The sequence below is a fragment of the Triturus cristatus genome, chromosome 7, assembly GCF_964204655.1.
Source record: "Triturus cristatus chromosome 7, aTriCri1.1, whole genome shotgun sequence".
NCBI lineage: Eukaryota > Metazoa > Chordata > Amphibia > Caudata > Salamandridae > Triturus > Triturus cristatus.
This window is the reverse complement of record NC_140590.1, coordinates 1,790,433,097-1,790,460,221: the sequence shown is the minus strand read 5'-3', so window position 1 is coordinate 1,790,460,221 and position 27,125 is coordinate 1,790,433,097. Positions and strand designations below refer to the sequence as shown.

Here is a 27,125-nt window from a genome sequence, read left to right as displayed (position 1 = left end):
TTGCAGTAGATGGAAAAGAGGAGCGAATTTTTGGGGGAAGAAGCAGAGGTTTAGCACACACCCATGTGCTTGCCATGTATAGTCATGCACAGTAATTAGAAGCGAGTGGGGTTTTCAGGTTTAAGTCTGTAATGCAAATACATTCAGCATCACTAAGGCTGGTTGCCCCTGCTGGAGTGTAGGCAGTCACAGAGAATGCACACGGTGGTGGTCTGAAAAAAAAACTGCTTGGACATGTGCATTTAAATAAATTAAAAAAAAAGGTTTCAGAATGTGTCAGTCTGTAAAAGTGATTTCAAAGTGTAAAAAGAGATTTTCACTTGGCCCGAAAAAAAAAGAGCAGTAAGTGTGCTTTCAAATTGGCAAAGAAATTTCGTTTTGGCACTAATGTGAAAACATGACTCTGTGTGCATAGAAGAATTATAGGCAGAAATGTATTGCGTCTTGCTCTGGTGATTTCACAGTTGCAGTAGATGGAAAAGAGGAGCGAATTTTTGGGGGAAGAAGCAGAGGTTTAGCACACACCCATGTGCTTGCCATGTATAGTCATGCACAGTAATTAGAAGCGAGTGGGGTTTTCAGGTTTAAGTCTGTAATGCAAATACATTCAGCATCACTAAGGCTGGTTGCCCCTGCTGGAGTGTAGGCAGTCACAGAGAATACACACGGTGGTGGTCTGAAAAAAAAACAGCTTGGACATGTGCATTTAAATAAATTTTAAAAAAAAGGTTTCAGAATGTGTCAGTCTGTAAAAGTGATTTCAAAGTGTAAAAAGAGATTTTCACTTGGCCCGAAAAAAAAAAGAGCAGTAAGTGTGCTTTCAAATTGGCAAAGAAATTTCGTTTTGGCACTAATGTGAAAACATGACTCTGTGTGCATAGAAGAATTATAGGCAGAAATGTATTGCGTCTTGCTCTGGTGATTTCACAGTTGCAGTAGATGGAAAAGAGGAGCGAATTTTTGGGGGAAGAAGCAGAGGTTTAGCACACACCCATGTGCTTGCCATGTATAGTCATGCACAGTAATTAGAAGCGAGTGGGGTTTTCAGGTTTAAGTCTGTAATGCAAATACATTCAGCATCACTAAGGCTGTTTGCCCCTGCTGGAGTGTAGGCAGTCACAGAGAATACACACGGTGGTGGTCTGAAAAAAAAACTGCTTGGACATGTGCATTTAAATAAATTTAAAAAAAAGGTTTCAGAATGTGTCAGTCTGTAAAAGTGATTTCAAATTGAAAAAAGAGATATACACTTGCCCCCGAAAAAAAAAGAGCAGTAAGTGTGCTTTCAAATTGGCAAAGAAATTTCGTTTTGGCACTAATGTGAAAACATGACTCTGTGTGCATAGAAGAATTATAGGCAGAAATGTATTGCGTCTTGCTCTGGTGATTTCACAGTTGCAGTAGATGGAAAAGAGGAGCGAATTTTTGGGGGAAGAAGCAGAGGTTTAGCACACACCCATGTGCTTGCCATGTATAGTCATGCACAGTAATTAGAAGCGAGTGGGGTTTTCAGGTTTAAGTCTGTAATGCAAATACATTCAGCATCACTAAGGCTGGTTGCCCCTGCTGGAGTGTAGGCAGTCACAGAGAATGCACACGGTGGTGGTCTGAAAAAAAAACTGCTTGGACATGTGCATTTAAATAAATTAAAAAAAAAGGTTTCAGAATGTGTCAGTCTGTAAAAGTGATTTCAAATTGAAAAAAGAGATATACACTTGCCCCCGAAAAAAAAAGAGCAGTAAGTGTGCTTTCAAATTGGCAAAGAAATTTCGTTTTGGCACTAATGTGAAAACATGACTCTGTGTGCATAGAAGAATTATAGGCAGAAATGTATTGCGTCTTGCTCTGGTGATTTCACAGTTGCAGTAGATGGAAAAGAGGAGCGAATTTTTGGGGGAAGAAGCAGAGGTTTAGCACACACCCATGTGCTTGCCATGTATAGTCATGCACAGTAATTAGAAGCGAGTGGGGTTTTCAGGTTTAAGTCTGTAATGCAAATACATTCAGCATCACTAAGGCTGGTTGCCCCTGCTGGAGTGTAGGCAGTCACAGAGAATACACACGGTGGTGGTCTGAAAAAAAAACAGCTTGGACATGTGCATTTAAATAAATTTAAAAAAAAAGGTTTCAGAATGTGTCAGTCTGTAAAAGTGATTTCAAAGTGTAAAAAGAGATTTTCACTTGGCCCGAAAAAAAAAGAGCAGTAAGTGTGCTTTCAAATTGGCAAAGAAATTTCGTTTTGGCACTAATGTGAAAACATGACTCTGTGTGCATAGAAGAATTATAGGCAGAAATGTATTGCGTCTTGCTCTGGTGATTTCACAGTTGCAGTAGATGGAAAAGAGGAGCGAATTTTTGGGGGAAGAAGCAGAGGTTTAGCACACACCCATGTGCTTGCCATGTATAGTCATGCACAGTAATTAGAAGCGAGTGGGGTTTTCAGGTTTAAGTCTGTAATGCAAATACATTCAGCATCACTAAGGCTGGTTGCCCCTGCTGGAGTGTAGGCAGTCACAGAGAATACACACGGTGGTGGTCTGAAAAAAAAACAGCTTGGTTTCATAATGTGACAGTTTGTTATACAGATTTTCACTTGCCCAAAAAAAAAGAGGAGTTTGTGTGCATTCAAATTGGCAAAGAAATTTCGTTTTGTGACTATTGTGAAAAGAAATGTAGTAATATATTTAAATACAATAAAGAATTTTTTTTTTAGTTTTTTTGCAGGTATTGCTGAAGAACAGTGAACAAAATTTAAGATGCCTACAAAATCTCGAGTTCAAAAAACGCTAAAAAAAAAACTATATTTGAGGACAACTGGAGGACCAAAGTTAGTAGAAGATGCTGATGTTGGGAAAAAGAAAAAATCTTCTGGTAAGCAAAAAAGACAATTCCTAAACAAAATATTGAAAACAAACAAAAATGTACAAAATGTCTGTTCTCGGAAAAATGTAACAAAACCTACAGAACAGCAAAAAATTGAGGATTTAGTTAATGCAAATATACCTTCTGCAATTGAAAAGTTTAACATAAACAGAAAAACAGCATTTAAAGAGATACGTAGAAAAATGTTTCAGAGAAGAGTTATGTCCAATTTGATAAAGGATATAAAGAAATATAAGCAAAAGGCTAAATATTATAAGAGAAAAAAAGAAATTGAAGCCATTGCAGCAAAGGCATTAGAATTAAAAAGGAAACTATTCATATTAATTTTGAATAGGATGCGTACATTAGATAAAATGGTTAATGTACTGAAATCACAAAGCAAAAGCAAAAGAGTAGTGAACAGAACAAATTTTTGTAAAGTGTTTTTAGGAAAGTGGATGCATAGCTCAAGTAGTGAACCTTTTTTTAATGAAGAGAGCTATTTTCAAAGTAATAGTTTGCTGCATGCAGTTGACACCAGAGGTCGTTCATACGAAGTAAAAAATGGTTGCATAATGGAGAAGGAGATAATGGTTCCAAGAGATGAGGTACAAGTGATGGCAGATGAGGCAATGGGGAGACGTCCTAAAGCCCCAGTGTACACTTGGAATTGTAGTAGTATTTGCACTGTGCGTCAGGAATCTATTGACAGATTTCGAGAGTTTCTAAGAGAATATAGTAAAAAAAGTGTAAAACAAAAGATTAAGGTGCTTCAAAGTCTGGATCCATGCAGAGTGAGAGAGAATACTGGTTTGCAGGGTCATTCTCTTGCTTGTCTATCTAGAAAAGTGTGCAATAGTGTTTTCCATCATTTTAGGATGCTGGCTGTTCATCATACTGAAATGAGAAAGTTTGTGAGACGGTTGTATTTTGCCAAAAGTCCAGCAATAAAGTTAAATGAATTGAATAGGGCTCTGTTCCGAGGAACGGTATCAGATGTAGAGAAGGTTGTTGATGAAATTCAGTTTTGTTACTTTGGTCCTGAACAAAACAGTGCAGAGAAGGACACAGTAAATGAGGCAGAAGTGGAAGAGAATGTAGAACCTTGTGTAAGTAAGACATTTAATGATCACATAACAAAATTTGCAATAGTCTCTAATGAAAGACCAAATGTTACTTGTATTTGTTGCCGCAGAACTCATTATAGAAAACAAACTAGGAATGTTGATCTCTACAGAAAGAGTGAAAATGAAGATAATTATAAGTGGATGGATTTTGCAACATATATATTTCTTGAAAATTGTTTTGAATTGGGTGAAGATCAGCGTATTTGTAAATACTGCTACAACAAGTTAGAGGAAAATAGAATGCCGACCAGAGCTGTACATAATAATTTAGAATTGGATGCTATTCCTGCTGAACTTTCTGAATTAAATACATATGAGTCTATACTCATTCAATGTGTTCATCCGTTCCAGACCATAGTACGTATGGAGCCCAAAACTGGTAAATTACCTCCTTCAGATTTACTGAGAGGTTTAAAAGGTAGAGTGGTGTATTTGCCCTTGGATTTGAAAAAAAATATGGAAACTATTGATGCGGATACTTTGGAAACTGAACCATTAATTATTCTGGTTAATGGTGTACCTACAAAGAATAAGAAGATTTGGCAGGAGCTGGTAGATGTGCGGAAAGTACAAAGAGCAAATTTGTATTTGAAAAAAAATAACAAATGGTATGAATCAATTTATATAGTAGAAGAAGAAGAAGAAGAAGATTTACAAGGAGATACAGAAACACCAAGTGGACAAATTGAAAAAGTGGACAAGTCAAAGGAAGAAGAAATTTATGAACATTTTAGCATACATCCTCTCCATTCGAAAGAAGTTATGGGAGACAATATTGATCTCTTTCAGATGAAGAAAGCAAAAGGAAATCCCGTGAGTGTATGGGAGGAGAGCTTGGAAGCTCGATGTTTTCCCCAGCTGTTTCCTAAAGGAAAAGGAGGACGATACGATGAACGTCCGGAACAGATTCCAGCTTCTGAGTATCGGACTACAAGACTATATGCTGAAGATCCCAGATTTCGACAAAGTATCCCTTATTTGTTCCATCTTTTATTTGAAAGCGACTTGTCTGCACTGTCTTATGCAGTAAATCACATTTTAAAAAGTGGAGTACATTTACAAAATGTGTCTGCTAAGGATTTTATGGAGAAAGTGCAGCACCGAGATGATCATTTGGAAACACAACTGATCAATCTGATGGCTTGTCAGCGTGGGACAAATGAATATTGGTACCGACGCCATGGTGAACTAAAATGCATGTTACGCAATTTAGGAACACCAACATGGTTCCTTACCCTAAGCTGCGCCGAGTACGCTTGGGATGATTTACTGGATTTTCTACGAGAGGCCAATTCAAACATTGAAAACATCGAATACAAGACAGCAGGAGAACTGTGCTCATTGGATCCGGTTAATGTTTGCAGATATTTCAATCATAGATTTGAGGCTATGATGTCCTTCATCTGCAATAAAAAAAATCCACCCCTTGGAGAAGTAGTGGATTTCTTTTGGAGAAAAGAGTACCAGGCAAGAGGTGCTCCTCATATTCATATGCTGCTGTGGATCAAGGATGCCCCAAAGTTTGGAACAGATACTGATGAAGCAGTGTTATCTTACATTGAAGAATATGCAACATGTGCTATACCTAAAAGCACAGAAGAGTACAAGTTAAAGGAGCAAGTTCTACGTTTCCAAAGTCATCGGTGTGGAAAATACTGTCGACGGAAATACAAGAGCAAAGAAAAATACTACACTAAATGTCGATTTGGATTTCCTAGACCTGTTCTTACAAATGGAAGAGTCAACAGTTTTATGTCAGCTGTGAGACATACTATCACAAGAAAATCACCTAAGAATACCTACAACCTTAAAAGAAAAGAAGAATCAAAAAATATAAATGACTACAACCCAGTCATTTTATCCATGTGGAACGCTAACATGGATATACAGTATGTTGCTGACAATTCCATTGCTGTTGCTCGATATGTAACGTCTTACATTACGAAATCAGAAAAAACAGAATTGAAGGAAATGTGGGAAGAGATTTCTCACGAGAAGACTGTCAGTAAGAAGCTGTACAGTTTCAGTTTGAAGATGTTATCGCATCGAGAAATTGGATCCTACGAATGTTCAGATAGATTATCTTCTGCAAGTCTCTACTCGAAGTCAAGAAGAATAATTTGGGCAAGTTTAGGCCTTGCAGCAATGAGAAATCGGGTACTGAAATCTGTTGGAGAAATTGAATATTTGGCACAGTTCGAACCTGAAAGTACAGATATATTGAAAACAAACATGTTGGACACATATTATCCCAAGAGAAGTCATCATCTGGAGAACATGTGTCTCTATGAAGTGCTGCAGAACTACATTTATTCACGGAAAGCTGCAGAAGACATCAATAATGGAAAATATAAAGTCGTTGGTGAAGAAGGATGTTTGGTGAAGCAAACCAAAGGAAGTTTGATAAATCACCGGAAGCTGAGTTGCGACACTACCGACAAGAAATAATTTTACTACTTGGCTCTTTTACAGTTGTTTAAACCATGGCGTTCAGAGGATGAACTACTGGGAGAATTCCAGAGCTATGAAGATTCTTTTAATGCTTGCAAAGACAGCATACAATGCAGTACATTCTCAACTTATCTGCAAATGTTAAATGAAGAAATTGAACAGGAAACTACAATTGCAGCAGAAATTGCTAGAGACAGTTCTCAGGACAGCCAAAGTTCAGGAACATACAGTCAAGATCCCCTAGGACAACCAATCGTTGAAAATGAAGCATCAATAGCCATGAATGAAGTGGAAACGGCTATGAATCAAGCTCAAGAAGAATTTATAGACTTAGAAAATTTGGAAAGACAACTGAATCAAGAGCAGCAACAAATTTATGAAGAGATCAAAAACAAAATTGATCACGGATTTCTACATGAAAAAAAAGAGTGCTCATGCACATCATTTCATCCAATCAGGATGTATGTAAGCGGACAAGCTGGCACTGGAAAAAGTTTCCTAATTAAAGTCATCAGAAGCTACCTAAAGCAAAAAACAGATTCTACTTTGTCTTGTGTGGTTACTGCTCCAACTGGGTTAGCAGCATATAACATAAAAGGAATCACCTTACATCGTTTGCTAATGTTACCAGTGGAGCATGAGAACAAAATACAATTCAACAAGCTAACTGGAGAAGCATGCTTGGAAGTTTCAAGAGTATTGAAGAAGATGCAAGTTCTCATTATTGATGAGGTGAGCATGGTATCAAACTTAATGCTTGCCTTTGTGCATTTAAGAATGCAGCAAATTTTGAAGACAGACTATGACGTGTTATTTGGTGGAAAACACGTCATAGTTTTTGGGGATCTTTTGCAACTTACTCCGGTTAAAGGACAACCAGTGTTTAATACTGTGACACATGAAGACACGAAGAAGTCATTGGGAAGCATCGGTAATACAAATATTTGGTCCTTCTTTGAGTACAAGGAACTTACAACTAATATGAGGCAAGCAAACGATGAAGAATATGGAAGTATTCTGAAAGATATCAGGATTGGACTACTCACAGAAGCTGGCAAAAAAGCATTACAGACTCGGCTGCTACATAATTTATTTCCAAAGGAAGAAATAGTTGCAGAGAAGATATACAAGAACATTGCAGAAAACAAAAGTGTCATCTGCTTAATGCCAACTCTACGTGAATGCTCAATATTCAATGAGGAGCTTTTGAAATTGGAAAAGGAAGAGATCATGAAATTGGAAGCAGTGGACAAAATTGAGGATGGAAGAATTACTGTCACAGTAACAGGCAAACTGAAAAATAAATTGGACTCACTAGAGAAGAACATCTCCAAAACAGCAGGATTAGAAAAAAATCTATATGTTTGCATGAACTGTAGAGTGTTTTTAAGGAGAAATTTGGATGTTGAAAAAGGCTTAGTAAATGGAGCGATGGGAAGAGTTGTGGGTTTTATTAATTATCAGAAAAAAGATGGAATTGAATGGTTAAAAATAAAATTTGATCAGATAGAGGAAGTTAAAGACATTTGTCGTTGTTCAGTTCGTTTCATGCTTGTGAAAGACTTATATGTACGTAGGAAGCAGTTTCCGTTTTCTCTAGCATATGCTGTAACTATTCACAAGTCTCAAGGATTGACTGTAGATTGTGCATTTGTGAACATTGGATCTAGTGTGTTCAAAGAAGGTATGGCATATGTTGCTTTGTCACGAGTCAAAACATTATCAGGTTTATTCATGATAGACTTCGATGACTCAAAAGTTAGTGCTGATACAAACTGTGTAAAGGAGTATAATAGATTAAGAAGAAGCTATGCTCCTCATTTAGGTCAGTATCCTGTGTTGGAGAAACGTGTAGTTTCTCGTAAAAGGAGAAATGAGAATATCTGTAATGAAGATGTAGAGAAGAGGAAAAAAAAGAGGAGTGATGTAATTGCAAGCAAAAAGAATAAGGAAAATGAAGAACAGGTTGTAGGATGTCATTTTGAAAATAGCTCTGGTGTCAACTGCTACGCAAATGTAGTGCTGAATGTTGCTTTTTATCTGGAAAGTTTGCAAGAGCAGATAATAATAAATCAGGGAAAAAGATTCTGTTCAGAGCTCAGTCTCCTTTTTCAAAAGCTGAGTAAAGATAAAACTCAAATAGAAAGTGCTACTGATATTAGAAAACTTTTAGATGTATGTTCAGGACGAACACAGTTTTCTCAAAATGAACAGCAAGATGCTCACGAATTTTTGATGTATTTTCTTCAGGTAGTGGAAGAAGAAGGAGTTCCCATTGACATTTTTTTTGGTCTCTCTTATAAATGGGAACATAGTTGTGATAATTGTTATAATATAAGTGGTTCTATTGTTGATAATGAAAGGTTTATTTATTTGACATTGCCAGAGAGTAAAACAGTCACTTTTGCAAACTTAGTTAAAGATGCTAATCATAGCATGAAATGTGGTGAGTGTAATTCTGACATGTTATCAACATTAATTTTAAGGGAATACGGACAGTATGTAATTTTAATGATGCAACGATGTAGAGCTGATGGATCAAAATTGGATACTTTAATAAAGAAGTTTACAGGACAGCAATTATCAATTTCAGGAAAAACTTTTGTAACTGTTGCAATAATTTTCCATGATGGACCTACTGTTACTTCTGGACATTACACAGTTTATCTAAAATGTGAAAAAGGATGGACACTGTGTAATGATTCCCAATTGATTTTCAAACAACGTTTGCCTTTTGATTTAGCAAATTCCTATCTAATCTTCCTGAAACCTAAATTTTAGAGAGACTTGGCAAGATCTGGACAAAATAATTTTACCATTTTACAGGATTACCATTGCAATTTTGTAGAAAAAAGATTTTTAAAATTATCATTTGGCCTAAAGGAAAGATAACCAATTGTAATGTGGACTTTTTAAATTTTTAATGCAATTTTGAAAAACCAATAATTTAGAGATTATCGGTAACTTCTGCACATTTTAAATTTTGGAATGTTATTGGACTGCCACTGGAAATTTTTTCAAAAATAATTTCAAAAATTACTATTTGGCCATGTGGAAAAGTAAGCAATTCTATTGTGGACTAAATAAATTATTCGAAAAATTTTCGTGAACCAAAATGTTACAGAGAATCGGTGAGATCTGGACAGATTAAACTTTAGAATTTTAATGGTTTTCCCTTGGAAATTTATTCCAGGGAAAGAATAAAAAATACTATTTGGCCTAAAGGAAATAAAATCAGATGTATTTTGGAGTTATTTGAGATATATTATTGTGAATGTACTTCTGAAACAAAAATATCAGACGGTATTTTAAAGAAAAAAGTATTGTTTTTAGATGACATTTTTTAAGAATAATATGCATTTCTGTAATGATAAGTTTAAGTGAGAAGAGATTCTGGGCTTTTTTAATACAATCTTTGAGATTGTTATTTTTTTTTGCCCGCTGTAAAATGATGAATGCAATTGCTTTCACAATTTATAGTGAAATGCAATATATTCTGAAAACAGCAAAAATAAGGCAAAAATATTTTTTGGGAAAAAATGTAAATATGTGTACTGTATTATAAAATGTTTTAAAAATATTAATACTTTTTTCTTTTTTTTCAGATCGATATAGAAAATTTTCGTAAACTACAACCATTTTAAAAACTATTTTTTAAAAAAACAAATGAATAAATATTTTTTTCAGTGAGTATGGTAAGTCAATAGTAATAATTGTAGTCTTTCAAGGACCTTGTAATGTGAAAAATGATTTTTAGTGTTTTTTTTAAAAAATAAAAAAAAAGGTACGCTTACCGTACGCGTACGGTAAAAAAAAAAAAAGTTTTTTAAAAAAAATGTAAAAAAAAGATGAAAGATAAGGTTGGCTCTTAAAAGAACCGTTGTGTTCATGCAGGGACAGAGGAAAGGAACCATGGGAAAATCATTCAAAGCTACAAATGTGCTGATCTATTTTGTTATTCACTAGGGAAACACTGGTCTCCCTATAACAAATTAGAGCTTTACAAAATGTGCAATGAATATCAACCTTCCGAAATCGAGGGTTCATTTCCAGAGGGCCAGCAAAAGGAGATTCTCCCCCCACAGATGAAGGGCTCACCTGAGCTGCAGAAGAAGGAGTAAGCTCTGCAGGTGATGGTCCAGGCTGAGCTGCTGTGGATGTACTGGCTCGTCTTTCTGAAGAGTTACCTCCAAAAAGTTGAGCATGTGTCCTTTTGTGTACATCCTTGAGGTGCCTCATCATGGTGTGATTCCCAAAGGAATACTTCCTGTCAGGATTACCTCTAGAAAGTACACGCTTACACAGCTTGCAAGTAACTAAGGGTGCATTCACCTTTTGCTGGCCTTCTGGAAAAGTAAAATAATCCCAAACATAAGAAGGTTTTACTTTCCTCGTTCTCTGCCTCAAGACAGTGCTGCTGGTGCTAGCCTCACTCTCAGAAGAGCTCTGCTGTTCTGCCATCGTATCCCAAAGACAAACCAGCTCCTTCTCCCAAGGGATCACAAGCAGAAATGAGGGGAATGGGTGTGGTGTAGGAGAGTTCTAGAACTGAAAGTAGTTTCAACCAATCAAAAGTTGTGTTTCAAGATCACATGACCTACCGTACGCTTACGGTACGCTTACGGTGCGCTTACGGCAAAAAGTACGCGTGCGCGTAAAAAAGACACGCGCTTGCGCACATGCGCATAACAGTCATTTCCCGGCACTTCCGCGTAACGTGCGCGTGTTGCGTAAGCGCGCACGCGTCCCACGCGCAGTACGCGCGGCTACGCAAAGTGCGTAACTATACGCAAGCAGCGTAGATAGATTACGGACGTTGCGTAAACCGTACGCTTACCGTGAGCTTACGGTACGCGTACTATAAAAAAAAAAAAAAAAAAAAAAAAATCTGGAAATAAATTTTACATGTTTATTTTAAAAAATATATATAAAAAAAATATTTAAGGATTTTAAAAATTAAAGCATAGTCTTTATAAAAGATAAGAAAATTAAAATAAAAATATGTTTGAAAAAAATGAAGAATATAAAAAAAAAATAGCATTTAAAAAACCTTGCAAATTCACTGAAAAAACCATGGGTTTCACACACGTTATAGTTAGGAATTAGCATTTAAAAAACCTTGCAAATTCACTGAAAAAACCATGGGTTTCACACACGTTATAGTTAGGAATTAGCATTTAAAAAACCTTAGAAATTCACTGAAAAAACCATAGGTTTCACACACGTTATAGTTAGGAATTAGCATTTAAAAAACCTTAGAAATTTAGTGAAAAAACCATAGGTTTCACACATGTTATAGTTAGCTGGACATTTTACTCGTAAAAAACCAATGAAATTGCCCCGTTATAGTTAGTTCAGCTAACTATAACTCGCGCGCCCGCAATGCACTGCTGATGACGTCACATATTACATCACTCATGACATGGTCAGTGACATCACTCATGACATCACTGATGACATCTCAAATGACATCACTGATGACATCACTGATGACATCATCCAGTGAATGTGTGTTATTCTGAAAATTAAATATGTTTTATATATGTATATCTCATGGTCGATGGAAGAATAAATGGGTATATAAGTGTCTAAATGGATGATTTGTTTTTGAAAAATTGATTGTGTAACTGACTGATTAAGTGTATCATAGTGAATACATGGCTTAGTGAGTAATGTTTAAATATGTAAATATCTGTATCAGTCTCTCACTTTGTGTATAAGTGGCTGCATGGGTTGGTGAGTAGCTACATGGGTGCCTATTTAGGTTATTAGTTGTTTTTTTGAGTATCAGTCTGAGTGTCTGCATGGTTCGGTGGGGGGTATTACGTAGTGCATCGGTGCATGAATGAGTGACTCACTGTTTGTATGTGTTGAACACAGCATGTGTGCAGGACTGTATGGGTGGATGAGTGTGTGTATGGGTGTGTTAGTGAGTGAATGACTGTCTCAATAGTGTCTTCAGGAGTAACTACATACGTTTTAAACTAGTATATGTGACTATTGGTGTATATATGTGAGTATATGTGAAAGTGAGAGATTGAAAGAGTTCCTGTATGAATAAGTATGTGTTTCTATAAGTGATTGTTTAAAAGACTAAGTATGTGTAAGTTTCCGTAGAAGTAAGTGTGGTGGTGTGTGTATAACTGTATATGCAAGTAAATGTATGTTTGATTCTTTATTAGCATGAGTGACTATGTGTGTGAGTAACTCTATGGATGAGTGGCATTGTGTAACAGGATGTATAGATGTATGAGTACATATGATGAGTGAGTACATGTATGAGTGACTGTATAGGACTGTTGGTGAATGAGTGGATGTGTATGTGGATCTTAGAATTACTGAAGAGGTTGTTGTAACTGGTATTGGTATGTCCATTGTTTTGAAATTTTTAGTCTCTATTTTTGAATGTGTGTATCAAAGCTTATATTAAGGTGAGAGGAGGTCTGCCACTCTATCACAAGGATGATGTCATCAGTGAGGTCATCAGTGATGTCATTTGAGATGTCATCAGTGATGTCATGAGTGATGTCACTGACCATGTCATGAGTGATGTAATATGTGACGTCATCAGCAGTGCATTGCGGGCGCGCGAGTTATAGTTAGCTGAACTAACTATAACGGGGCAATTTCATTGGTTTTTTACGAGTAAAATGTCCAGCTAACTATAACATGTGTGAAACCTATGGTTTTTTCACTAAATTTCTAAGGTTTTTTAAATGCTAATTCCTAACTATAACGTGTGTGAAACCTATGGTTTTTTCAGTGAATTTCTAAGGTTTTTTAAATGCTAATTCCTAACTATAACGTGTGTGAAACCCATGGTTTTTTCAGTGAATTTGCAAGGTTTTTTAAATGCTAATTCCTAACTATAACGTGTGTGAAACCCATGGTTTTTTCAGTGAATATATATATATATATATATATATATATATATATATTTGTTTTATGAAAGTACAAAACCAATTACAGAGGCAGAGAACAGTATCAAGATAGTAACCTCGGCCCTAACCTCCCCCCACCCCACACCACCGGTGCAAAAGCTGCAAAATTGGCTCATGGTGAAGCGAAGCACTTGTTCATAAAAACAATTTACTGATTTAAAAAAAAGAGAACATTCAGAAATTGCATTATTCAGAGTGTAGTCTCATGACATAGGTTATCTACTTAGTAGCTATACATTTAAATAGTGCATTATGTAGACAATATAAAAAGAATAGAGTCCTGTCATAAATTCCCCAGAGGTCACAATGGAAGAGCTTACCAATCCTTAGATGTCATATATAATCCAGATACATTAAGTTTGTAGGAAATCCTTAGTGAACCAGGGAATACTAATGAAAATAAAGAGAGACCTAAATTAATTCTTACTTTTCAGAGACCCCAGTAATTGTGTCTAACCAAGGCAAGCAGTTAAAGGTTCCCAGATAGCGAGGCCCTTCTTTTTCCCCCGAGTACCTTTCCTAGAAATTATAGCCTTCTCGATGTGGCAAGTCAATATCAGTCGGGTCAGCCAGTGAGAGAATGTTGGGGGATTTGGGTCTATCCAAGATGAGGCTATGCAAATACGTAATATAGTCATTGCCCCTCCCCTCTTTCTGCTAATCTTATCTTGTATTCCTAGGAGAACAATCGTGGGAGTTAACTGAATATCTTGAGAAAGGACTTTAGTAAAAAAAAAGTTTTTTATCCTTCTCAGCAAAGGTGCAAGACGGAGACAAGTTGCGAACATGTGTATTCAGTCTGTGCTAAACTCAGAGCATATAGGGCAGAGCGTTCCAGTTCCCGTTCCCCATTTGGCAACTCTGCTAGGTGTGATATATAAAAAGAATGTGGTCTTATAAAATTGCGCCTGCAATTTTGCAGATATTAGATCACTCTTGGTAGATTGCACAGCCTGATTAAAGGTATTATAAGGAATATTTAGTTTTCTCTGTCATTTATTAGCTATGTTAAGCATATCATCGGGCATTAGACTTATTATATATCCAATCCTAGGTAGTGTTGGATTTTTTAATTTATCAATAAGGTCTACCTTTGAGAATCCAGCAGGCCCTCCAACCTTAAGGGTCAGAAAGTCTCTGATGGCGATGTATTTAAAAGCCTCTTGCTCCCTCAGATGATATTCAGTTTTGAGATCAAGAAATGTTTTAATACCTTCGGTGGTTATCAAGTCTCCCATTTTTAGGATTCCCGCTCTGTGCCATTCTTGAAGAAAGTCCCAAAATTGCTGGAAGATTAGACTTGTTATTAATGGGAGAATAATTATTCAATCTACCAAGCCCTAAGGTTTTACGTATGTTACAGAATACTTCATAAGTACTCATCAGGGTCTTAAATCTTCCCCGTTTACAATATCCAAATGAGAGTTGCCACCAGAGGCATACACGACTCTCTTCCCCCAATAACAGTTGGAAGGGAGACGGAAAACCTGCATTTGGAGTGGATGATTGTTCTTGAAGCAACTCTGCGCTATATTGTAGGACCGAGGCCCAGTAATAGTATTTTAAATTCTGGTGTGCCCAGCCACCTCTTCCCGTAGGAAGGGAGAAACGCCTGAGAGCTCGCCTTGGTTGAGAGTAAGCCCAGATAAATTGGGAGAAAATCTGGTCAAATCTCTGGAGCATAGCTTTTCCAATCTCTAAAAGGATAGTCCTAAAGAAGTATAGTAATTTAGGGAAGTAAGTCATTTTAATGACATTACACCATCCCACGATATTTAGGTGCAGGTTATTTAGCCATTTAAGCATCTGTTTAGCTTCTGTCGCCAGCGGAATCAGATTTGCTGACTACTACTTCAAGTTGAGCAGATTCAATTTCAGTTCGTAGTTGAACTGCCAAGGTTAATTTCTGCTCTGCCTTTTTCATCTTATCTTGTAGCTTTAAGAGCTGTTCTTTCTATTTTTTGTTCTTCCTGATAGAGAACCCCGCCTTTAATGTATCGCATGCAATTCTCATGGTAGCCCACCCTATATTTAACTCCAGAAACTCTTTGATCCACCCCAGTGTATATGTTCAATATCCCTCATTATGGAGTAAGGCTTTTTCAAAACTTCAGTTTGAGGTTTCCCCTCTAAAGCCCAGCCCACTGATGTTTCAAATGAGAGGGTTATGATCTGACATGAATCTTGGGGCGATCTCTATAGAAAAATGTTGCAGTGAGGAAGATGATACGATAAGGTAATCTAATCTTGCAAGGGAGAGGTGCGGAGATGAGAAGTATGTACAGCCCGGCTGAGTGGATTTTAAGGCCGCCCACACATCGCTAAAACCATGAGTTTGGATTAAATTAAGCAAGGCTTGACATACTTTGGGTTTTCTGCCTGTATAGGGCCAATGATCACTTGCTTTCCAATCGCTGGGTAAATTGATGTTTAGGTCCCCACAGATGACAATTGGAAGTGACCAGTGAGCTAGTTCTCCTGCAATCCAATTAAAAATCCCTGGATCATCAGTGTTACTCCCATATATGGAGCATAGTGTACAAACCAGATTAGCGATAACCCATCTCCCGAGAGGGTCAGATTTCAACCTGTTTGAGTTTAATGGATGTCTATTTTGTACCAAAATCCCTAGCCCTCTTGTATTTGCTCCCTGTGTGGTTCCTCCAATAACCTTAAACCCCAAAGTCTTCAGTAAGTGCTTCTGGGATCCTTCTACATGTGTTTCCTGAATGAAAAGTACCTCAGCTCCCAGCAAGCACATACCTTGAGCGACCTTCTGTCTTTTCAAGGTGTCATTCAGGCCACAAACATTTACTGACACGATTTTTAAGGAGTATAAATTGCTCATGCTATATGTTTTTTTTTCCCTTTCCCCCAGATAGTCAAATTTGGCCAGCATACCCTTTGTGTATCACACATTATCATAATTTTCATCTTATGAGTACTGAAATCTCTGAAGGTTCCAAAGACTCTTTCCTACTAGTGCCATATATTTACTGAGTTTGTACATTTTTTCCTTTTTTTTCTGTCACTTTTCTAGGTTTTCTATGCTTTTTCCCTTTTTTTCTGTGTTTTTGCAATTCCTAACATATCATACTTCCAATAACGTGAACCCTGTCACCACAGTGCAATAGCCACCCACCCTACATCCCTCCCTCCCTCCCCCATACATAGAGCAATCAGGAAAACCCTGAATGATGGTTGTTATTGAGAGCTCCTTGCTGCTTGGCCACATCTTATATTTGACAAGAGAGACATATCGGCCTTGATCAACTTGTACCATGCATGATTGAACCCAAAAGGAGGAAGAGAAAAACAGCCAAAAGTAGTAAAGAAGAACACAAGGTATCCATAGGGTGAGAGCAACTAAGAGAGAGCCCCCAACCCCTGATGATCTATCAGGAAGCCCCAGAGTGTATGTCTGGCAAGTGGCGTTACATTCATCCCATTCCATCAGGTATAAGAAGGGAAAGGCATTCCTTTAGACTAATACTAGTTCCCCTAAATTAACATGTTTTTCTCACTCAGTTAATTTCATCTAACTTTTACGTGCTCCCTTTTTTTGCCTTGACCTCCCCCAGAAATTCACCTGCCTTAACCTCAGATACAAAGGTCAGAGTGGAGCCATTCAAAATACCTTTCAATCTGGCAGGGTTCAATAAAACCACTTGAGCTCCTAGCTACTGAAAGGAGGTGTTTAGTTGGCACATTGTAAAAAAGGAACCTCCTGAGGCTTGAGCCGGGAGTAGAGCGGAAACGCTGCATTTTAAAATTGTAAATTGCTGTTGTGTGTTTTTAAAAGCATTTCGCTGCACTCACCCCTTTGAGCACCCAGCACTGCACAAACCCCTGGAGGTCAGCTGAACAATACGCTGCCACCGGAGAGTGTTTGCTTACCCCGCCGCCATTACGAGGACATAGGCCACGCCCACCGGATAGGCCACGCCCCCTCACTCGCGTCCTGATACAAAAGCGCGCTGAATTCTAGCGCTGCTCATTGTAAAAAAGGAACCTCCTGAGGCTTGAGCCGGGAGTAGAGCGGAAACGCTGCATTTTAAAATTGTAAATTGCTGTTGTGTGTTTTTAAAAGCATTTTGCTGCACTCACCCCTTTGAGCACCCAGCACTGCACAAACCCCTGGAGGTCAGCTGAACAATACGCTGCCACCGGAGAGTGTTTGTTTACCTCGCCGCCATTACGAGGACATAGGCCACGCCCACCGGATAGGCCACGCCCCCTCACTCGTGTCCTGATACAAAAGCGCGCTGAATTCTAGCGCTGCTCATTGTAAAAAAGGAACCTCCTGAGGCTTGAGCCGGGAGTAGAGCGGAAACGCTGCATTTTAAAATTGTAAATTGCTGTTGTGTGTTTTTAAAAGCATTTCGCTGCACTCACCCCTTTGAGCACCCAGCACTGCACAAACCCCTGGAGGTCAGCTGAACAATACGCTGCCACCGGAGAGTGTTTGTTTACCTCGCCGCCATTACGAGGACATAGGCCACGCCCACCGGATAGGCCACGCCCCCTCACTCGCGTCCTGATCTGCCTCCTATAAAAATGTGTCCATTCAGGAAGCGCAGCGGACGAGCGCAGCGGGCGCGACGAATGCGCGCCGAAGGCGCGCATAAGGCAAGCTCGTCTGCGCTCGTCCGCGCTGAGTCCGGGCCAGGGGCCACACCCCTAACAACCCAGGCAAAAGAGACCATAGCCTACAGCCCAGACGCGCTTCACGACTTGAGACCCGTGGGACATGAATGTTTGAGGTATGATCTTGACACCACACCCCTTCCAGCTACTTGTCCAAAATGTAGCGCGCCCCTCTCCATATGGCAGAAAAAAACCCCGAAGTCTGAATACCGCATGCTCCTTTTAAACTGTAGATCCCTTCCCAAACACAAGGTGGAAATATCCCTCCTACTGGAGGAACGCAAGCCGGACGCACTGTTTCTCACGGAAACATGGTTAACGCCAGAATCCGACCCCGATGTGGTAGCCGCCCTCCCCTCTGGTTATCAAATCACTCGTCAAGACCGCCCAGACGGCAGAGGGGGAGGACTAGCAATCATATTCAAAGATCAATATCGCTGCAGACTCACCGTGGAAAACATTCCAGACTGTGAAAATTTAGCCTTCTCGCTGGAGTTTTCCCCCAATCACTGCCTCTCGGGCACCTTGATATACCGTCCACCCGGCCCCCCAAAACAATTTCATAACTGTCTACCAGCAACAGTGGCACCACGCATCTGCACTGCCGCCAACTTCACTGTGTTAGGCGACCTTAATTTACATTTTGATTCGCCATCAGACTCAACGGCCACTACCCTGGCCGACGACCTGGCCGCACTACAACTCACTCAACGAGTAAACACCTCAACCCATATGAAGGGACACCTCTTAGATCCAGTATTTAGCAACTGTGCGGAGTTCTCAACTGAATCCCCACTCCCCCTCCCCTGGACTGACCATTCTCTGGTGCCCTTCACCTGGTCCACTGAGAAATGCATTCCATCAACCCCCTCGACTAGATTTGCTAGATCGTGGGCACGGATACAAGTGGATGAATGGACAAACAAACTATTGGAAAAAATTCCCTCAAATAACGAAGATCCTTGTCTGGCAAACCAGGAGTACAAAAGTTGGATTCTGCACTCCCTTGAAACCATCCTCCCCCTTAAGAAATCCACGGCAAAACGATCCCACAAAACAGCACCATGGTATTCGGAAGCCCTCAGGAACAAAAAACGCCAATGCCGAAAAGCAGAAAGAAAATGGCGCTTAAATTACTCCATGGAGGACAAAACCCGATATCGGGAAGAAATAAAAGCATATAAAGAGGAGATAAAAACTGCCCAAACAGCATACTTCTCGAACAAGATCCTAGCCTCAAATTCTAAATCCAGGGAAATCCTCCATACTCTGCAGAAACTGACAAAACCACCTCCCCCTAGTGTACACGAGGAGAAATCAGTCTCCCAATGCAACGACTTGGCAGAATTCTTCTCGGCCAAAGTAAATAAGATATACACTTCCTTCCCAATCAGTACTACCTCTCCGACAGCTCAGGATAACAACAGGGGGTCAGACCTTGAGCTAGCCTCCTCTTCCACACTTGACCATTTTCCCTGCATGGACCTGGAAATGGTTGAATCTATGGCTTGGAAAGTGAAATCCGGCTCTCCAACCGACCCGGCCCCTCCAGAGACAATGTTACTCGCATCTCAGACGGTTCTACCCATCATCAAGAATCTCGTGAATGCATCCATTGACTCTGCCATTGTTCCGCCTGCCTGGAAACGGGCAATGGTTCGAGCACTAATAAAAAAGCCAAATCTAGATCCATCGGACTTCGCCAACTACCGTCCGATCTCACTACTCCCCTGGGTGAGCAAAATTGCGGAGAAGTACATCAACCTCCAACTGGTTAGCTATCTGGAAAACAATCAGCTGTTGGACCCTACCCAGACAGGGTTCAGGCCTAAGCACGGAACAGAGTCCGCACTCCTTATGGTCGTCGAGGAGTCCAGGAAAATCTTTGATCAAGGAGGATCAGTGGCAGTGGTCCTCCTTGATCTTAGCGCGGCGTTTGACACGGTCAGTGAACCGCATGTCAAACGTCGGCATCGTGGACAAGGCCTGGCTCTGGCTAAAATCTTTCCTAAGCAACAGGTCGTTCCAGGTGTTTGACGGACAAACAGTCTCCTCCAGCATACCCCTGAAGTGTGGAGTCCCCCAGGGCTCCTCTCTAAGCCCTGCGCTTTTTAATATCTATATGAGGCCACTGGCTGAGGTAGTTCGTCCGTATGGAGTTAAGATCATATCCTATGCGGACGACACACAGCTGGTGGTCTCCCTAGTGCAGGAAGCCCAACATCCTCTGTCAGGGGGTCTAACCAAATGCCTGGAGTAGGTGAAGTCCTGGATGACCCTGTCATCGCTAAAGCTCAATGGAGACAAAACGGAGCTTATGCTCCTGGGCCCGGCTGACCTGACCCTCTTCAAGTCATTATGGCCCACCTGTCTAGGCCCCCCCCCGGTTCCGAAGGATAACATCAAAAGCCTGGGGGTATGGCTGGACAGGAATCTCTCTCTTAACACTCAGGCCACAAAGCTTTCCGCCACCTGCTTTGGACTTCTCCGGACTTTGAAGAAGGTTCTCCCCCTGCTCCCAATGGAGGCAAAACAAACAGCCATACAGGGCATAATACAGTCACGTCTGGACTCGAACAACGCCCTTTACCTGGGAGCCCCAGAGTACACATTGAACAGACTGCAGCTGGTACAGAACTGCGCGGCCCGTACCTTACTGCAAATTCCCCGCAGAACCTCAGTTAGGGAGGCACTGACCAGCCTTCATTGTCTACCAGTACGAAAACGAGTCTCTTTCAAAGCAATGTGTATTGCCCACCAGGCCTTCTGGGACTCGGGCCCCAAAATCATGCGTAGCCTAGTCAGCCAATATCATCCAGGCAGAGACCTACGCTCTAGTCAGGCTTTCATGGCAACGGTCCCCAGAATTAAAAGGACTAGAGCAGGCGGAAGAATGTTCACCTTCAACGCCTCAAAAATCTGGAACTCCCTTCCCCTTTACCTGAGATCTAACCCCAACCTCGCCTCCTTCCGTAAACAACTAAAAACACATCTGTTCAAATCTCGGTAACAATTCAGCCCCTCCCCCTTCCTCCCAGTTCTGTTATCCTCACTACACCCCCCATCTGGTTCCTCTAGCGCTTGGATGCCCCAGGGCAGCAACCGCGCTGTACAAATCCATTTTCATTCATTCATTCATTCACAGATGCCATCTACACACTACCGTCATGTGGCAAAAGTTGGGTTTGGCAAAAAACATCACACCATTAGCCCCCTTCAGTGAGTTTGGACGGGCTTGATCATAAACAAATTGTATGAGAAGGAAATTCCAAAGGAAAACTAGAAATTCCCTGGGTTTTTCATCGGAAGAGCTGCCATTTCGTCATTGTTTCAAGTTGAAGGGGAAACGATGCGCCCGTTGGAATTCATAGTCCCAATTCCAGTTCGATTGATCAGGGAAGGTTGTGCACAGAAGTTTCACAATATAGCGCCTTGGGTCATCTCCCTCGACGCCTTCTGGAATGCCTAGCAAGAGGAGGTTGTTCCTATGATGTTGATTCTCCTGCTCCTCCATTTTCATCCTATTGTCCATCAGGCATGCGTCATGAGCCGACCCTTGATCTTTTAGGATAATTACTTCTGTTTCTCGACTCTCTGTACGTCCTTCAACCATACTGACCCGATCACTGATGTAGGTGCAAATTTTGTTTAACTTTTGCAAGCCCCCTTGCAGTTTTGTAGCAGCCCCTTTAGCTGCTCGATTATCTGAGTGAGTCTCTTTTTGAAATTCTTTAATAGAAGCTGGAATTGAAGCTAAAGAGGGTTCTGTCAAATCTTCTGTTGATGGTTTAATACTTTCCTAGGTCGAAGTCTGTTCAGCTTCTTCGCAAAGGGGATAGGACATTTGTGAGTCTGAATAGTCCCATTTGAGCTGACTGGATCCTTTGGGTTGTTTTCTGTTTTTCTTCTGACGCTGCACAGTTCTGGTACCTTTAGAGGGATCCATGCTGAAATTTTTGCTTGAGATAGTTTGGTCCCCATCAGAAGATGTCAGAGAACCGTCAGAGACAGAGTAGAAATTTTCTCCATTGATCTCTGGGGTCCAGGGAGCTCGTAGACCGGGATTAGGTTCTGCACCAAGAATGTAGTCCGTAATGCCTGTTACTAGGTGTTTTGGCCCAGTCTCAGTGTCAACTGTCTGCATGGTGGTGCTTGAGCCTAGAGAGTTTGAGACAAGAAGTGGCATTTAGTCCAAGTCTGATTTGGATCTAACAGCAACTTCAGTGGGAGCAATAGTGGGAGCACTAGCTGAGAGTGAGTTGACAGATGTATTCACTGAGGCCTGTAGTCCTTCTGAGCTATTTTGATCTTCCGCCTGCTCTTTGGGGGAATGAGTTGTCTCAATTTGCACAGAGGGACAGCTTTCTTTTAACATGGTAGACTTTACATCGAGGATCAAGCTCCCTTGTGTTTCTGCAAGTGAGCCATCTAGTTTAACCTCAGGGGGGGTGTAGAATCTAGACCAGTGTCTATTACAAGTGGTGATACGTTGGGTCCAGAAAACACTTTTGTAATAGTCGGTTGGGAGCCCTCTTTTGCGCCCCAACCACCCCCATGTCTCTCCATAGCTCTTTTGAGGCTGCTGGCCTCTCATTTACCTTTAGCCGGGCAGTCCGATGTCACTGCTTCCCCAAGGGCAGCGCTGGTTTGCACGGGTTGGGCTGCCTTCATCTTGTTGTTTTTCCTGAAATTGGCGCCTTTGATAGGAGCGAGATGGTGTTAGCGTGACTCCGCGCGGCTAAGCCGCGCACGCAGTGCACATCAACCATTGGCTATGCGGACTGACCAGCGATGTTGAGCCTGAGAGGGAGCAGGACGGGAGTGATTCGGCTCCACTATCACGCTAGCGGCTCAGACAATCTTTGTGGATTTGCCGCTCTAGAAAGAATGCTACATTTTTATCTGAGACGCTGGCTTTTTTAGCTATTTTGGTGCCACTCTACTCGCTCAGTTTTCTTTTGCAGAATAAAAAATTAAATGAGGTTTTCATCAGGTAACTACTTTGAACAAGGATCATCTCACTGGTAACATCGCAATCATCTAGGATTCAGTCTCTGATATTGAACAAGATAATATATATGGAGTGAACCTTATGGCACAAATGACCCCCTTAGAGATGTTACTATGGCAAAGGAACTAACTCTTGATAATATAAACTTGAGTCAGAGAGATAAAGGAAATTCAACTTAATGTAATCAAATTCACCAAGTTCTAATAGAACACAATGTTCCTAACTCAAGCAGAAAAATGAGAAACATCTATGAGGACCACAAACGTGAGAATAAGATTTAGAACCTCCCTGCACTCTCTGTAATGTTTTTGCCACATTGCAATAGAGAGGGTCAGTATGACAAATTAAATTGAGGAATGGTTTTATGAGTATTTGCGGTGATTGATTGCTTCACTATCCAACATCATGTCAAGCGATGAATGTGTGACGTTTAATGAGGATAATAATTTGTCTGGCATCAACCATAAAGAAAGGACCAAAATGAGTTGCTATGAAAATGAAAAAGCAAAAAAGATAATGCAATAAAAGGAAATCTTTCTTGATTGGGGCATTGAAATATTTTGATGTCAAGATTTAATCTCAGACACCAATAAGAACGCTTAGGGATAAGCAGAGTTTGATTCACCCATAAGATGACCTACTGAAATGCCTTGTCTAGAGAAGCACATACGGAGCCCAGCAAACAATAAAGGAGTTAGGGCCAGATATACTACCCTTACAATTTTATATAAGTGTTTTTTTCCTTCAGGAGGGTTGTCACTTGGTAGCATATTAGGCTGCAGTGATGTCAGTCCTACCCGTCCCTAGTGGGTCAAACTGTGCCCAGCAGGCCTCCTGGATGACAATGTTGGAAACACAGATCACTGTGAGACCCAACTTAACATCAAGACAAACTATAGCAACAGTCAAAATATTACATTATAAGAAAACATACTAAAAGCAAACAGTGACAATAAAGATAGAAATCGAACATAATCGCAGCATATGATCAGTGACGCAGAGTATTATTTATGTTTACAGCAGAGTTTCAGGTCAAGACTTTCTGTGAGGAAGGCACAAATGAAGGGGAAAGGTGGATCATCTGGGAAAGTGAGCAAAACGGTCAGCCTGCAGTATTTTTGGAAGATATCAATATGTAACCGATTGACATATTTAACAGTTGACATCTTAGAGAGATGCATGTATTCTCACTGGTGTTTCTTTTTCCTCCTGATAATAGGCAGTGGTTACTTTAGGCATTTTTAGGATATGTTTGTCTCTGTACAGAGCAATGAGTAATGGAGGAAACATATAACTGTTGCATGCATGATGAAAAGTAAAAAGTTAACCAGATAATCTCGTTAATCTCTAAATTCCAAGGGTACCACTATTGGTCCATGGTTACCACTAGAGTAGCATCCCACAACCTTCCTCCCTTTCCTCTGTGTCACTTACTGTTCGAGGTTGAAATGCATGCTGGTGCGATGCACACCACAAAAAGCATGTTATTTAAAGAAAATTAGCAGGGAATCAGTTGTTTCTTTTCACAGTTTATGGTTTTAAATTGGACAAGTTTATAATGTATCTGCCTTGAATTCATAACATTATATTTCCCCCAAAAAGCTTTATGGTGTGTGTCCTCTAAATAAATGACTATACAAGCACATTTTTGTGATAATCTAACATTTGGTTGAAATGAGGTGTATTTTTGTAGAAATAATCAAGTCAAGAATTGTACTGGCATTAAAGTTTGCAAATGTAATTGAACTATCACCGTATGTACAGCAAACCTGTTGGTTGTGGTTTTCAGTAGACATGAAATAAAAATTCAAATCTGCAAACACATTTTTAATCCAGAGAATTTTGAGGTTGAAGGAATATTGCTCTAGTAGTTCTTTCAGTTGTCGGTTCTATAAACCCCAAAGAATGAGTCCCATTTTTAAACTTTGACATCGGTGGAAATCACTGTTTATATCAGTGGTGCTCGCGTACTTTTTAGAGAAGGGACGCTGCTCTAAAGGTCATAGGAATTGAGAAAAATGCATTCAATATGCAAAAACAAGATTAGCAAATGTGTCACGCCCAGTGTGCAGGACAGTGGCAAGTGTGTCTGTAGTATGGAGCCGGTGGTGTATTTTAGTGTGTCAATGATGTAACACACTGTTATTTACAGCATCATATGTTCCATTGAAGCGGCCTAAATTTGCATAATTATCTAGTTTTTCTCTTAAAACTATGTCGTGCACAAAAACAATAGTGTGCGGTAATCAGGTTTCAACAAACTTGTATCATTTGCGCATCACCAAGTAAAGTGTTTTGATTCTATTAAATTCTTTGTTGCCATTACGCCTTCCTAATTGCTATTCTATTTTGAAACCTGTATAGTTCATGTATGGGTATTTCAAGTTTTTTGTGTTTGAATAACATTACATCCTACAAAATTTCCAATGACTCCCTGTACTCCAGTTGGTTTTCCACATCCTCACTTTGCAGTCAGAAAAAGAAAAGTAAACACCAGTTTTATTGTTTAAAGAATAAACAGCAATTGGTAAAGACATAGCCTGACATTTCACCTTTGTCTTAGATCATGCAGAACATGTCAGAAGATAGACACCAGTTAAAGCCATCCTAAGTGCTCATTCACCTTCTGAAATCCAGCATGTTTCTTTTAGGGCTGCTGCATGACTCCCAGAATCCCTTCTTCAAGTGTCTGTGGTTTGCACAGATATTACAATTACAGATGCATGCTCTGCAAGGAAATACCAGAAAGTTACACCTGCTAATATTTCTTGGGAGGTAAAATTCTTGTAAATATCAGGAATGGTAGATCTTGGTGTAGGAAGCACAACATACTGCATATTATCACACAAAATCTAATAGCTATTGATCACATCCAATAAAGAGCTTCAGAGTATCATTATTGATCAGATGAGATAATTAACACATTTATTTTAAATACAAAATGTTGAGAATTTGGACTGCATGATGAATAATGTCCTATTACTTACCGGTAATCTTCATTACTCCTGGTCCCGTTGTCCTCGTCCCATTCCTAACAAAGTGGAGATCACTATCTCTGCGACAGAAAAAAAGAACAGGAGCATGCTGGGATACCTAACCCACTCCCTCCCGCTGGGAGTACTTAACCGGTACCAGCCCAGCATGCAGCCTGAAAATACCAAGCCAACAACCAAAAGGCCGGCCGCCAGGGATGGTGGGAGGGAAGTAAGGAATGGGACGAGGACAACGGGACCAGGAGTAATGAAGATTACTGGTAAGTAATAGGACATTACCCCCAGTGAAGAACCAGAACCTTTTGGACTTGGCGGTGCAGGGTACGCCTTAATCACCTGGGTTCTCCTGCTTAGCTATACAGAGACACGGGGACACTCTGTCGGCGTAAAAGATCAGATTTATTAGCTGCAGCTAGTACAGTTGTCCTAGAAGTACACACGGTATGTTCTCAGGAGACTGCCACTTCACTCCGTGGTGCACAATCTTATATAGTACATAGGTGATATATACATTAACTAAGAACACACCTAAAACATATAAAAGGAGCCAATAGGAAAAGTTGGAAAACAGAACAGAACCAATAGGAAAGGTTTTAAAATAAAGTATCGAGTAACTCGAAGAAGCCTCTCCTCTAACTGTGTTTGTCACCCCTCCCCACGAGATAATTCATTAACTGACTTGTAGCTGTCTTGCAGGTGACGAGATACGGTTGTGTGTTTTGGAGGATAGTTGTGAAACAAGAGAATACGAGCAGAAGACAGCGAAGGCCAGACGATAAGATAAAATCAGAAGAGAATAGTGTGAACCAACAGATAGTTGAGACAGGGATTAGGAAAACCAGACAGGGATTAGTGTACTCGGCTAGTCTCTAACACCAGCTTTTGTAAACAGAGGCACAAGGTTATTTCGACACACTATTGCAGGAAAAGCAGAAAAAGACTTCGATCGTCGTGCTGTCTGAGTGAGGGCAACACAAAATGGCGGCGGAGCACAAAATGGCGGGTCGATACGATCACGATCGAAAATCGAAGTTCCTCACCAGGTCCCTCTAGTCCTCGTCCCATTCCTAACAAAGTGGAGAATACCAAAGCA

General features: G+C 40.1%; 1 protein-coding gene across 1 annotated transcript; it reads left to right on the top strand.

Annotated features, from left to right (window-relative positions):
* The first annotated feature begins 969 nt into the window (after positions 1 to 969).
* Positions 970 to 21,251, top strand: LOC146813142 (uncharacterized). Its single transcript, XM_085615272.1, has 4 exons — positions 970 to 1,978; positions 2,444 to 6,004; positions 18,262 to 19,801; positions 21,174 to 21,251. Exons 2-4 carry the CDS (start codon positions 2,757 to 2,759, stop codon positions 21,249 to 21,251), a joined length of 4,866 nt encoding a protein of 1,621 aa, XP_085471398.1. The 5' UTR covers positions 970 to 1,978; positions 2,444 to 2,756.
* The last annotated feature ends 5,874 nt before the right edge of the window (positions 21,252 to 27,125 follow it).

Excerpts from the sequence above, each read along its gene's own strand:
- LOC146813142 (XM_085615272.1), top strand. The coding sequence starts at position 2,757 with ATGCCTACAAAATCTCGAGTTCAAAAAACGCTAAAAAAAAAACTATAT. Across the intron at positions 6,005-18,261 it reads AAGACTGTCAGTAAGAAGCT|ATCCCTTCCCAAACACAAGG; the intron begins GTACAGTTTCAG and ends TTTAAACTGTAG. Across the intron at positions 19,802-21,173 it reads AGTACATCAACCTCCAACTG|ATGCCATCTACACACTACCG; the intron begins GTTAGCTATCTG and ends ATTCATTCACAG.